Source organism: Gracilinanus agilis, chromosome 3 (genome assembly GCF_016433145.1).
Source record: "Gracilinanus agilis isolate LMUSP501 chromosome 3, AgileGrace, whole genome shotgun sequence".
Lineage (NCBI taxonomy): Eukaryota > Metazoa > Chordata > Mammalia > Didelphimorphia > Didelphidae > Gracilinanus > Gracilinanus agilis.
The window spans coordinates 256,766,287-256,781,521 of NC_058132.1; the positions used below are offsets into that span (position 1 = coordinate 256,766,287).

The window sequence follows — 15,235 nt, forward strand, 5'->3', positions numbered from 1 at the left end:
AGAATATAGACATTGATGAAATCACAGCCCCTTCTTAATATCTGAATGTGATATAAAGAATTTTCTGTAGGGAGAAAACAAGATAATTCTCCCATAACCCCTCTGGTTTATTTTCAATAAGTAGGGATCATATGGATTTTCTATAAAGGCATATTTGGTAAGCAAGCTTAATTCTCTCATCCTTACTCTCACTTTCTATAAAACAGTTTCTAAATTCCAAGTCTGTTTAAAAAATGCTAAATGCACCATAGAAAGAACAGACAGAATCCAAGTGCAGATTGAAACATACCATTCTGAACTTTATTTCCTCCATAAATTTTTCTCTAGTGTAAGCAATGTGTGTTTTGTTTCAAAACATGACAAACATGGATATATATATCATGATGATAATATATATACAACATATATTATCTACCTTCTTGTGAAGTGGGAAGAAAAAGGAGGAAGAAAGAGAAAAATGGATTGAAAATTGTCAGAAAATGTATATTAAAATTGTATTGATATATAATATGGAAATTATTTTTAAAAATTATAAAGAAAAGAAAATGGAAATGCCACATTTGCATGCTTGCATGTTTTATATTTTCAGAACATTAACTCAACATGACAAAATACTTCAGAATTAGGGTATAATAAAGTATGATACATTATAATAAAATTTCATTTTATAAGTGAAATAATGGTACTGCCAAGTATGTAAAATTTTGCTCATTTCTTTTAGTATGTTCTGGGTTCTAATATCAGTCATTTAAATAGTATATAATCATTTCCTATTCTAACACAGACCTATAGAGACCTGATCAAGTTCTCTTACTATTGTTTTGAGGCACTTATACTGCAGCAAGGAAAGCTTGCACTGTATTAAAATGCCCATTATTTCTAGAATTTCTTTTTCTTTCTTTTTGCCGTTTTTTGGCTATTTCTTCTCTCTTACTCAAATTAAGATAAGTTGAATAAAATCTTTCTTCCTTGGTTTACCTGTCTAATTTCTGGAACTATCATGAATACAATCTAAAGTATCATAAAAGCCAGTCCCAAATCCTAATTTGTGCAAAAAAGTGTGAGAGAGAATGAGAGAACCAGAACCAGACAGAGCCAAATAAAGAGAGAGTGAGACAGGCAGAGACAAGATAAAAAAAAAAAAAAGAAAGAAAGGGAGGGAGAGAAAGACAGACACAAAGACAGAGATGAGAGAGAGAGAGAGAGAGAGAGAGAGAGAGAGAGAGAGAGAGAGAGATGTAATGCATTTTTAGAAATGAACAGGGAGAGGAGAACATCAATTCTTAATCTTAGAGAAGCATTTACATTAATTTTATAAGTGACATTTAATTTCTTGTCTTCCTATTATTTTATTTCTAATCAGTTGTTATAACAAAAACTGTACTTTAGAAGTCCCAGGTGTATGTGTTCCAGTATTTTCCATATTTTCCAGTATGTGTTCCATATTTTTTAATTTGGATATTTTTTTCTACTCCTATTGTGAAAGATAATCAGATCATAGTTTAAACAGGAGTATTGCTATTCTCTGAGATTATTCACTAAAGGGGACTCTTCTTTTAAGCCTGAAAATGTTTACATACTTGAGTTATGGATTATATATCAAAAACTGGAAGAGATTGTAGAGTGTATCTCCATGTGACATTCAAAACTTCTCTTTCTGAAGGGAAGTAATGATTGTAATACACAAAGAATATGCATTAATACATTAATAAAAAATGGTAGCTTTCATCAACCAGGGTTATGTAAACAGGATTCTAATTAATGACTTTAATTATTGTCCCAAATTCTCTGATATATACTATCCCTACTCTTTATATAATACTTGTGTTTTATATATACTATCATATCCATACATATAATATTACAGATATAGTATTACTGATATCTAGGTTGACTATAACCATTGATTTCATCAAACATTTATCAAGCATTTTCTAAGCACTTTCGTTTTAATCAATAAGTTTATTTAGTATCTATTATATTCTAGACCCTGTGCTAATTGTTTGTGATACTGAGAGTGATGAGACATTGACCCTGCCTTCCAGAAACTAACAGTACTAGGTGCCACATCAGAGTCTTTATTGTGGGAGATGAGTACTGTTGGAATGCGGCATGGAAGAGGTCAAATGATAATGCAAGTTTTCATTTCTCACATTACATTAGACCAGTAGAATCAAATTCAAATAGAAAAGATAGCTACTAATCCATACGTAAGGAACCACCTGGGCCACATATTGACTTAATTTTAAAATGTATTGTTATCTATGTTTTATGGTATTTTTCTTTATTTTGTTAAGTATTTCCCCATAACTTTGTGATCTTTTTCATTCATACTTGGGAGAATTATGGACTGAATAGGCCTGCAGGCCTCATGTTTGAAACCTATGCATTAAACAGTTGCTCTAGAAAATCTGTCTATGACACATATCAAGGAATCAAGGCAATAAGCACACAACTCCAAATAGATTACAGGGTGATTGACAATTTAGTTGGTTACCTGCCGGTTACATATTACAATGGAATGTCTTACCTTTTTGCTGCCACCAGCCAGGCCAGCTGCACCCCTGGGAGCTTCAAATATACTCTTTAGCTCCTCCAGGGCAATTGAGAAGTGCTCGATCCTGCGGCGAGCCCCCTTCATATCCTCTTTTATCACTTCAATCTGGCCACCATCTAGTCCAGTATCTATTTTGCACACTGATTCCATGTCCTTCTTTTGCTCTCCTAGATTTGATATGAATTTGGGGGCTATGGAAAGCCCAGTTGATGCATCTGCAGCATTTCCAGACTCAAGTAATTTGTTGTCTTTGGGTTGGAAGCGTCTACAGCGGCTGCCCCCAACATTACATTCACTTTTCTGGCCATCGTTGGACTCCCATTTCTGCTTCAGAAGGTTAAGGGAGCCCTTCTGCATTGGATACTTGGGTGACTCCAGGATGTTCTGAAATGTTAAGAAACCTTTAGTCAGGTCATGTGACTCTGGGTACACTAATCCCTTTTAAAACCCTATGTTCTAGGTTCCTAGAGACTGGACTTTGTGCTAAAATCCCACAATGACCTGTTTGTTTATTCCCAAAAACTTGAGACAATTATGAGTATGTTGGAATCAGTCAGATTTAAGGGGCAGGCAGGTACTCTAAAAAGCATATCAAGTCAAGAAGCACTAACATAGAGTAAATAAAAGCCGGAAAGGGCTACTTCCTCCTCCTGTCCTTTTATGGAAAAACAGCTCATAATTTATGTGGAAAATTGGACACATTTCACTCATTGTTAAGTATGTTCTGGGAAAGAGGCCATTTAACAAACTCAACACCCAAAGACTAAAATAAAAGTTTCATTTCCTGTCTGCAACACTTCCAAGACTTCCTTTGGGAATGAATGCTTACTGGAAACTCCTTAATTTAAAAATAAAAATAGTATTATCTCTAAGTGTCCAAATGACTCCAGTTAGATATATGTTGATTCTTTTCCCCCATGTAATTTGGTAGAACATAGATTATAGCAGAGCAAGACAGAGTTAAATCTTGCCAAATTTTTACCTCCTAGCTTGTTCCACAAGCCCAGATTAAAAAAAAACATTTAGGAAGACATATAGTTTTCTATGGCTTATAGCTGAGGAACACCAAGAAATGAAGTTTTGTTGACTTTCTATGTCTATGTCAGAATCAAACTGTTTTCAGTTCTATCCTAGAGTTGCATTATAGAGGTCAAGGGTTTATACATTTACTAAGTAGACTTTGGTCTTGAAGGATGATGCTTTTTTATTAAAATAGTGTCCTTTCCAGGATACACATTTATCCAGAGTAAGACCTCTATAGAAGGAATTTCAAGAATTTATCTAATCTAGGCTCTATCTCAAGTCAAAAGGGCCCTTGAAACCTATTAGACAAACCAGTATCTACCTAAAGGTTCCCATAAATGAATGAGGAACCTTCTGAGGATTTAATAGGTGACTACCATAATGTTGTTGATTAAATCACATAGATCAACCACCTCTATTCATATTCACAATAAAATGGTGGCACAGAACAGAACTGATAATTGTGTTTGCAAAATTGATCAGCATATGTTAAGAATTTAACAACATATGTCAGTAAATTTTGTATATCATGTACCAGGAGACTGCAGAAGGGAGCGTATTAACATGGGAATGGCTTATTCATTCTCACAGCTGGCAACAGTGACCTCTTAAGGGTTTTTAATGAGAATACTGATTCCCAGCCAGCCTTGAATATGGACAAAGGGAATGGTAGAAAGAGAAAAAAAAAAACAGCAGAAGGCAAAGGGAATGACATCCTTACTCTGAAGAGTGGAAAGAATGAAGGCAGAAGACCTGGATTCCAATCTTGACATTGACATTTGCTACTTGGGTGAATCTGAGGAAGCAATTTCATCTCTCTAGGTTTCTGGGTTTATTTTGTCTGTAAATTCAATTCAACACACATTAAATGCCTAATATATGGTAGGGTATTGTTGTTTAGTCATTTCAGTTATGTCTGTCTATTCATAACCCTACTTGGAGTTTTCTTTCAAAGATACTGGATAATTTGCCTTTTTCTTTTCTAGCTCATTTTACAGATGAGGAAACTGAGGCAAATGGGTTTTAGCAACTTGCCTAGGGTCAAAAAGCTAATATCTGAGGTGAGATTTGAATTCAGGAAGATAAAGCTTCTTGACTCCAGGCCTGGAACTCTAGGTATCATCACCTGAATAGAAGAAAAGTAAAAACAAAGAAGATGATAAGATTACTAAAGGACAAGGTCTAAAGGGACAGTTGTGGAAGACATAGAGCTTAGTGACAGAGAGGACAAGGAGGTGAAGGAGGATTAGGAAGAGGAGAAGGAGGAGGATCTGACAAAGGAGACTGGAAATAGGTGGTAGGAGAGGTAGAAGAATTAAGAAAAGTCATTGTCATAGAAGTCAAGGGGAAAGAGAGTGTCTTGCAAGAGGAGGTATTCACCCATAATAGAAACTTAAGATATGTCAAGAAGGATGAATACTTTTAAAAGACCATGGAACTGATAATCTTGGAAAAAGTTATTTCCAGTCAGTAATGGGGTTGAAAGTTTTGAGAAGGGAGAAGAAAATGAGAGAATATAGTTTAGATGGTCTTAAGATACCATTCAGCTCTAAATCCAATGATCTTGGGGTTAACACCAACAGGGATGCAAATATAACCAGCTGGCACATATTCTAGACACTTACCAGGTCACAACTTTCTGTGGACAGTAGAAAACACAATGTGGTACTTCTTGGCTCTAAATAACTTTATATTTAAACACCCTCTCTCTCATTGATAACATGCCACTTCATGTGGCTAACTCCAGTAATGATTCATAGTACTTATTCCCTCAGATATCAGCAGGTCATAAGTTTACAAATGGAAGGTCTGCTGTAGACTTTAATTCCTATCTCTTAACAGATGAGGAAACAGAGAACCAATTGAAAATGAAAGATTTTCCTAAGGTAACACAGGGAGTTTTTGACATCAGAAATTTGAACCCAAGTCTGATGCCTCTAAATCCAGTGCTCTTTTTATTTCACTATGAAGCTTCTTAAAATGATTTCAATACTATTTCTTCACTTCCCAAATCATTGCTATTCTCTGCTCCTTAATATATGACCTCCACATTTCCCAATGGATCTGGGTCAGATCACTGAGACTGCTAAAGAGCACAGGGATATTCTTTTCTCTTTTATCCTGACCTAAGCTTTACTAGTCAATTGTCAGTAAACAAACATTTATTAAGAGTTCATCAAAACATAGCATAAGTTTTGACACAGGGGAAAAATAGATGATAAAATAAATAAAAATATTCAGTAACAAAAACATACTAGGAATTTTTAGAAAATACAATGCAGTCAGTACATTAGTCAGTGAATATTTACTATGTGCCAAGAGTAACTAAGTGGCACAGTGGATAGTGTTTGGACAAAAGGAGGACTCATCGTCCTGAGTTTGAATCTGGCTAGTTGTGTGACCTTGGGAAGTTGTGTGACCTTGGGAAAGTCTCACTTAACCCTGTTTTCCTCAGTTTCATCATCTATAAGATGAGCTGAAGAAGGAAATTACAAACCACACCATTCTCTTTGCCAAGAAAACTCCAAATGGGTCACAGAGATTCATATACAACTAAAAGGACACAACAACAAAAATAGTCTCTACTTTATTAAAGGCACCTCAAACTTTAAGCATATGTAAGCACTGATTTTTTAAAATTATTATACTGAGCCTTGAAAATATCATTCCAGCCAAAAAGATGTGATATAGTAAGGATATTCAATAGTTATACTGGTAAATCCGTAATTGTTTACTATAATGAAAATAGGTTGTTGTACCTGGATTTATATCCTCTTTCTCAATATCCATTGAATTAAACTTTGGTTCAACTATGATACATTTGTGGTGGCAGGGTAAACAGAGTACTGGTTTTGGAATCCTGTTTTCTGAGCTTGTATGTCTCTTTTTGCTTACTAACTTTGTGACTTAATCTCTCAGAAACTCAGTTTCCTTGATTATCAAACAAGGGCTTTGGATTTCATGATCTCTAAGCTCCTTTCTACTTCTGAACACTATGACTGTTTCTTGTTGAATGTAATTAAGTCAGCTCCCCAGAACAATCATGAAGATGAGATTGTAACACATCCTAGAACTATCTAAAGAGACATAATCGCTGTCACTCTCTAGTTATGATCAATTATGATGAAAAATAGGCCACACTAAAGAGCCTCTTAATTCACAAGGATTGTGAAGGGTCTCTTACCCTATAACCAACATATTAAAAGTATTTTGAATATAAAGCAAAAGTCAATGTAGTTTATGGATAATATACTGAACTTAGAATCAGGAAGAACTGGATTCAAATAAATAGATGGTTTCATCAGTATAAGAACTCCTTATACCAAATCCAATTACAACTCATTTATAGCTAATTCCCATAGAAAACTGCAGGATCTCCAACACATTCAGTAGTTTTTGATAATGGACACAAAACTTAGTAGCAATTAGAAATGTGTTCCAGTGGAAAGAGCACTAATTTTGGAATCTGGAGACTTGGGTTCAAATCTCACCTCTGTCACTTATGACTCATAAGAACAAGCCAATTATTTTCTCTAGGTCTCAGTTTCTTCTTACTTAAAATGAAGGGTAGAATTCTAAGGTCCTTAAGATCTCTAAACCAATGATAGAATGGTGTCGAAGTTATTATCTCTTACTAGCTGTTTGGCAATGGATATGCCTCCTAACCTTCTGAGCTTACTAATAAATTTCTACAACCATAAGTTATAGATAGGCTATAATCTGAATTATTGTAGTTACCATAGTGACAGAAGCTCAGGTTCTTGGATTTTGGCCGTAATTTAAAAAGTGACATTCCATTTCATCTTGAAATGAACAAATTCTTAATATGTCATTTGTGATATTTTGTTTTTCTCCTGAGAGGACAAGTAACTTAGTCTTTCCTTACATTTGGGGAATAAAGGTGATATGAGGATTTGTTTTTGCTACTTTGTGTGGGAATTTTCAGCTTGTTAAATATCTTATCATTTATCCAAAAGGATACATCTTAAGTATTTTCTATTAAGTTTCTTCTTATCCTGTATTCCTAAAGTCCCATACCTCATTATCACAAAAGTGGCTTGCAGATTCCTTATTTATAATTCAAAGATTAATCAAGTTCTTTCAAAATCCTATAAATGGGGTTAAAATGTATTACCCCACCTCCTTTTTTCATTTTACTCTGAACATCAAACAGCTATCGGTATATATTGTATTTCCCAATTTAATAGTAGTGAAGTCACACCTTAGCAAAGATAAAAGGGGATGCAGATGCCATCCCTTCTATTTCCTACATTTATATCCTTCAACAAATCTCTTCATTTCTTCTCTAGGTTTCTGTTTCCTCACATGTAAAATGAGGAGCTTTAGATGAACTCTGAAGTCTCATCTAGCTCTAATTCTGAGGGGTCTTTGTTGGCCATTTTAGTTTTTTAATTTAAAAATTATGCAAGTCAGTTCTCTAAAGGTGAGAAGAAAGACAACAGAAGCATGTAGGAGTAGGGGTAACAGGAAACCTAAAAGAAAATACTTAAAATTCATCTTCCTCTTACAGATACACTCACTGAGATGAAATTGATTCCAAAATCTTAACACTTTCCTGTAATATGGACAGGCTATTGGCTAGTGGTTTCAATGTTACAGGTATATGAGACAAAAACAAACAAAAATCCCATGTGAAATAACAATAACGATAAACCTCCCCCTCCCCAATCCCAGAGATAAAGAAGTAGGTTATTCACCTGCTTATAAGGAGCAAACTATTGTCTATTTCTTCTATGCACATATGGCATTTTTATCCTCCTAAGAAGTTATATAATAGCCTTGCTGTTTACTGGGGTCTTTTAGAGACAAAATCTAAAGAATTTAGTACAAATACATGTTAGCTGACTTTCACGAGGAGCTTAAAGTTCAGACTTTATTTCTTGTTGCCAGTATCAGTGTATCTCATGAGAGGCAGTATCAGGTGTATATGGGGAGAATTTTTAAACAGCTGAGGACTTGTGTCGAATGCTAGGTAATCAATGTATCAAAGACTGGCATTTTTTCACAACCTTGGTGGTTGAGTTATGTTCTGAAAGAACTGTTATTGTAAGAAGGCTCTTAAAGTTACTCTTTTACCTATGACCTCCCAGGCAAAGCTTACTTTGAGTAGAGAAAAAAACTACTCATGTACATGAATCTTTCATTAAAAACAAAACAAAACAAAAACTCTCCATATTGCACATGCTCATACACACAGATAAATCAGAATGGCCAAGAGATAAAAAAAACAAACATTAGATTCTCCTCAAAGTTATATTTCCTAAAAGATTTTAAAAAGACAAGTTCTCAAAAAGATTTTTGAAATGTCTGTAAACGTTTTTCTACCTATTCTAATTTGACTTACTTAAATTTTCCATTAGGAATGACTTGAATGAAACATGATTCTTTGCTCACTTTTAAAACTGGTTTCTGATGCCTTCAATTCAAATCTACTACATTTTGTTATAGAGTTCTGGTGAGAGATTCCATGCAAACATTTACAAAGAATATGGCATTAGTTTTTATTTTAAACATTTCTCAAAATGAGTTTGCTAAAATAATTTTTGTCAAATTAATTTGATTTCTTTCTTTTTTTATAGATACATTGCTCCTTTTATCTTCCATTTCGCTCATGCTTTCATCAAACTATAATGTATTCATTTTCTTTTTTTACCTGAGCAGAGTATAAACCTGGAAGGTAACTTAAGCCAAAGAGTCAGCTTACTATAGTATCTCTTTGTTTTCAGTGATTAGTAAACCCCACAGAGGGAGGCTAAAGATATCATGCCTTTTTCCCTGAGTGTAATCATATATTTTACAGGTAAAAATTCATGACCTCATGCAATCATGTGACACTTGAATGAACAGATAATGCTATTATGATCATTCGAGTCTTGATAATGCAGAATTCTATTTAAACTTCCTTAAGGAGGCAACATAAGTGTCAAATATGAAGTCCTTAAGCAGTATGGAAAACTGCAAAACTTGAATAGAGCCCAAACCCAATTAAAATGTAATTGGGAAATAGTTAACAAATAAAGTACAATAGAACATAGATGATGTTAATATGTAATAGTCTAAGTCAATATATTGCTGCTGGGTTCATTATATATTGGTTTATTGGGCCTCATTTTCTATTTGGGTTTGGTACCATTGGTCAGCCTTCAAGTTAGGAAGTCCTGTGTTCAAGTTCTACCTCTGATACCTATTGTGTGAACATGGATGAATTAATCAACTCCTCAATGCCTCAGGAAGATCTCTTAGCATGCAGTTACAGAAGTGTTACCTATCTACAAGGGTAGAGTCTGTATGGGAGGAAATTTCTGGTCTGAAAAAGCCATACTAAGACAAAACCATTTAGCTAATGGAAATCGAGACATTTCAGAAAAGAACATGGCCACCACTGAACTAATTCTATCACGATGAAATGTTTTACATTTCAAATGACAAGGTGTAGTTATAATGTAGACAAGGTATATAAATCATAAATCTTAAAGCATTTTATTAATATTTTGCTTTTATCATTATTATTACCCTGTTTGACTTAATCTGATATTAGCCTTCTTTATTTTGCTGAATTTCACATCTTGTTCATGTGAAATTCCAAGCCTATAGAATTTTCTCAGTACCCTCACATTATTCCAGATGTCTAGAATGAGATCATCTTTGAGAGAGAAGAATTCTTAGGTATTATTTGATATAGGTTTGCAGTGACCTGGTATTCTGGATTTAGATGGGTTTATAGAACCACAGATCTGGAGCTAAAAGGGACTTTAAAGGCAATCTCATCCAATCCTTTTATTTTGTTGGAGGAATGAGGAAACTGACACCCAAAGGAGAAAATTTTAATATTAGTAGTATTTTTCTCTTAAATAATTCATATATAATCATGTAAATAGTATTAACATTGCTTACATATGACAATGTTTGGTATGAAAATAGACAATGAGCATTTTTCCCCTATTTTTTCCCCAAATTTCTCTTATATCTTCTTTTCCTAGGGGATATACTCTAAGCTCAATGCACACTCTACTTCCTGCTGTGCTGCAAATGTGCAGAATTCTGGTTTGACTCTTCTTTGAAAAAGTTCTCATTTAGTGAGTCAAATGTCTTTTGATAATTGCCTAATGGGACGAATTTTTCTTTTTTTTTTAAATTCTTACCTTCTCTTAGAATCAATACCAAGTATCAATTCTAAAATGGAAGGGCAAGAGCTAGGTGATTGGAATAAAGTGATTTACCCAGAATCACATAGCTAGGAAGTGCCAAATTTGAACCCAGGTCCCCTGGACTCTATACAGGTCTACTATATCCACTGAGTGACCTAGCTGCCCCTGTGCATTCCCTTTTACTTTCATTTTCTCTCCCTCCCTGACCTTTCTCTCTCTCTCTCTCTCTCTCTCTCTCTCTCTCTCTCTCTCTCTCTCTCTCTCTGCCTCTCTGTCTCTCTCTGTCTGTCTGTCTGTCTGTCTGTCTCTTTCTCTCTCTGCCTCCCCTTCCCTTTCCCCTCTCCCTCCCCTCTCTTTTTCTGTCTTTTCTCTGGCTTTCTGACTCTCAGTCTTGATTTGTCTGTTGCTGAAATTGTTTCTTTCAGGTACAGAAAACTCATGAATACCCATAAATGAGATCCTCCAATTAAGGCTCAAAAGTGGTCACTCATTATTTTTTAGAATTTATTTTTCATGGGAAAATGAACAATTATCCAGATCTCTACCTATTTAACCTCTTAATGGAATGAAAAAAATAAACTTCCATACAGAATTTTTAAAAATCTTTCTAATCCAACACAGAGTAGAGGGAGGAAGGAATCAAACTGAAGTCAAAAGATATGGTTGGGTAGGACTCTTAATAACTTTTCATCTGCAGCTGGAGCAAGTTACATGGTTGACAGAATAAATAATCTACCAAGAAGTCATAGCTATTTACTAAACCCTTTAAATTGGACTTAAATGTCTCAGGATGGGAATGAATATAAGAGAGGAGAATAAGAGAAGGCACTTTAGCATCAACAAGCTGTTGGCTATCTCAAACTGCCAAACAAAAGGTTTCCAAGAACCTGCCAAATTTAGGCTGTCACTTAGCCAGATACCCAGCCAGGAAAACCTATGGTCTTGTCACCCACAGAAAGTGGGAGGGTTGGGAAATCTTGCATGTTGGGAAGAAGTATACAGAAGCAAAGTAACACATGCCTTCTAGGCAAGGTCCCCCTACCCTCATAGATTAGGACTAGGACATTAAAAGAACCCATTTTTTCAAAATTTGCATTTCTGAACATTTTCTTATATTAAAAATCCCAACAATTTCATTAAAAATGTCCTTGGCCACTGAAACACAAGTACTTCTTACAGGGAAAATATAGGGGCTATTAATTTAATGTGTTTTATCCATTAAAGAACTAAGAAAATATGGCTTAATAGATCTAATCTTCACTTGTGGTAAACTTAATTAGCTTTTTAAAAAAAACAGTTTAGATGCTGAGTTTTTCTCTAATGTTAATTTAAAGGAATAATTTTAAAATCTCTAAGGAACAGTGTTTTCAATGTAAAAAACAGCATCCTAAATGTTGTCATAGCATCAGGTATTGCCAACCCAGTTGTTTCTACTAATTCTGAAACGTATTTTCATTAAACCTTCTCCCCAAAATTCTATCTAACATTTCCATTTTTTTCTAGGAAATGACTAACATGCATGCATAATTCATATACATGAAAAACAAGCAAAGAGTAAGGAACTTATTTATGTTTCTTTCTTTTATGTCCTTACTCACATCATTAAGTAAACAGGATAAGGCAGCTCACTAGGAACGCTAGTTTAAAAAAAAAATCCATTAACTCACATATTTGTAAGAGGCTTATCTTACCGCCGTGGTCTTTTCTGTCAAGTTTCTGTCCTGAGACTCAGCTACAACAGTCATGTGTCTCTTAAAGGAAAACACAAATTTAACAGTTCCTTAACTCACTGATCTCATCTACCTAATGAACATCAAGCATGATGGACATACGTCTCCTGATAGCAGTTACAAGACACCAGCAAATCTCTCATTGCTAGCTCTGGGAGCTACATTATTTAGTAAGTCACGGAGGACAGAAGTGCACTTTCGACCACAACCCCTGCTTGTAACTAGATGCTCTGCTTACAAGGTTTAACAGTCAAAGGCTGAGGGAGCTGCCTTTGTTTCAAGATTCTATGGAACAAAGAACAACCATCAATAATGACCCAAACTTGCAAAGTGCCTGGAAAGAGGCCTAGAAGGTGGAAATAATTAGTATGCAATAAGGACGTTCAGTTAAATGTTCATGGACTATCCATGACAGGTTGTGGAACCAGTCAAAACCCATTTGCCTGAACTTACTGCTTTGCCACATGCTGAATTTACACCCTTGTAAATTTTTATGACACACACAGTGAATACCATAATACGAAAGAAAGCAAATATCACAGCACTGTTCTAGGTGGGATTAAAAACAGGGAACAAAGTTCTGGTTAGGAAATAGTCAGTCAACATTTATTGAGCGTATTCAGTGCACTGTGCCAGCATGCTGAATACTGAATCCTCTATGAATAGGCCCATAATTTAGGTTCCTGTCTTCAAGAAGTTTACAGTTTAGTTAGAGAGAAAATATCCAAGCATAAAATATTATGACACACTTACCAAGAGATATAAACATGTATGAAGATGAAAGGAGTAGCTAGACACTGACTCCACAGAGGTCACTCCTACTACCAACAACAAGAGCAATGATGATAACAAAGTCATTTGAACGCCAAAAAATTTAAGCAGCATGTTTTGTGTTAACAAAGAAGGAGAAACAACATAGATATCGATGATTGGAGAATAGCTTAATAAATTCTGCTGCATAACTGTCATGAAATATCACTCTACTACAAGCAAAAATGAGTTCAGGGAAGGGTGGAAAGGCAGATGTGAACTGATCAAAAGTGAAGTGAAGGATCAGGAAAACAATATACATGACAATAAGATAAAAGAAATCAAGAAAAGAATCAAAATAGAATGGTGTGAAATTATGATGGACGAGCCTAAACTTGTTCTCTTCCCAAAGAAAGGACACGAGAAGACACCACCCATTCTCCAGCACCACCCCTTTGCCTATGTGGGAGATCAGTTGGGTGTGGAGCATTGAATATATTTTCAGGTTTTTTGATATATTGGTTAAGTTTTGCTGGACTTTTTTGTCATTTTTCTTTCTTTATTTTATCTAGTGGTTCTTGGGTTGAAGGTGAAGGGAGGGAATGAGTGGGAAAAGTAGGTGATACCAAACAAATGATTTCAATAATCATTTACTTAAAGGAATTCATGTAGTATAATCAGTGAATATAAGTGATAAGAGCATATAAACCAAAATAATGACTGATGTGATAAAATGTGATTATGAGCTTTGAAATATCTACCCTCTTAGTATCATCTGAAAACCAGCCAAGCTAGGTTAAGAGGGGTTTAATACCAGGTTCACTACAGAGTGATAATTTACAACTCTTGAAGGCAATACATACCAAACTTGAGAGACATTGTGATGCCTCTATTGAAATCCTAGCTAAGTTATGAGGAAAATTAAGACTGTCATCATAGAGGAAGAGTCATTTAAATAGGATTTTATAGGATCACTTTCTATATTGGATATAAAATTAGTCCAATGGAAAAAATTATAAAGGTGATAACATTATCTGTAATATTAGTTCCATCCTGCCAAGGTCATTAACTGAGAATAATAATATACTACTGCAGTAATTAATTAGTAAACAAATGGTAAAGAGGCAGTTCACCAATAGCAAAACAAGATGAATATGGTTTAAAAAATATTATGGGCTGGCAGATGGTTTCAACTTTCACACCCCTGACTACCAGAGACTGAAGGGCTAGAGGTTTGGGGTTGGGAGAAGAGAACACATGGAAGAGCCATGATCTGCATCTATATATGTTTAAGGTTTCTCAGGCAGAAGATTTGTAATATGTTGGTTGGTCCCCAAGGAACAAAATTATAATCAGTGGATGGAAACTCCTGAAACTTCAGATTTCTGCAAATTACCCAGCAAGTGGACCAAAAATGATTGTCTATTTGTATTCTGATACTACAGGACTTCAGACAGGAGCTGGATAGCATCTTGTTGTAAATGCTACTGAAGAGGTTTGTGCTTCTGACAAGGGTTTGGAATGGCTGATTTCTGAAATCCTTCTCAACTTTGGAATTCTATGATCAACAACCTTCATCTTTCTCCAGAGGTCCAGTTCTGCATATCTAAATATTTCATGAACATAGAAAGAGTTCCAGGCCTGGAGATGAGAGGTTCGGGGTTCAGATCTAGCTTTAGATACTTCATGTATGATCCTGGAGAGATAACTTAACCCCAACTGCCCAGTACTTACCACTCTTCTGCCCTATAACTGATACTTAGTATTATCAATGATCAATGATCAATGATCAATTTTATGACAAAAGGTAAGGGAGTATATAATGGGCAACTCCACCTGGTTATCCTGCCCCTATGTCAAATTCAACATATTAAAAAAAATTGAACCCATCATCTTCAAAACCAAATCTCTATATTTCTAGTAATATCATTCTAAGCCCCTAAAGCTTGGAAATGTAGGGATCCATGACTCTTTCTCCTTTGCTTCCTATATCAGTAATATCTCGG

General features: G+C 35.0%; 1 protein-coding gene across 1 annotated transcript; it reads right to left on the reverse strand.

Moving 5' to 3' along the window:
- Positions 1-2,485: 2,485 nt before the first annotated feature.
- On the reverse strand, positions 2,486-13,337 carry LOC123241456. The gene is made up of 3 exons (XM_044669101.1): positions 13,233-13,337; positions 12,441-12,500; positions 2,486-2,941 (listed from the first exon to the last, which is right to left on the reverse strand). Exons 1-3 carry the CDS (start codon positions 13,335-13,337, stop codon positions 2,486-2,488), a joined length of 621 nt encoding a protein of 206 aa, XP_044525036.1.
- Positions 13,338-15,235: the final 1,898 nt, after the last annotated feature.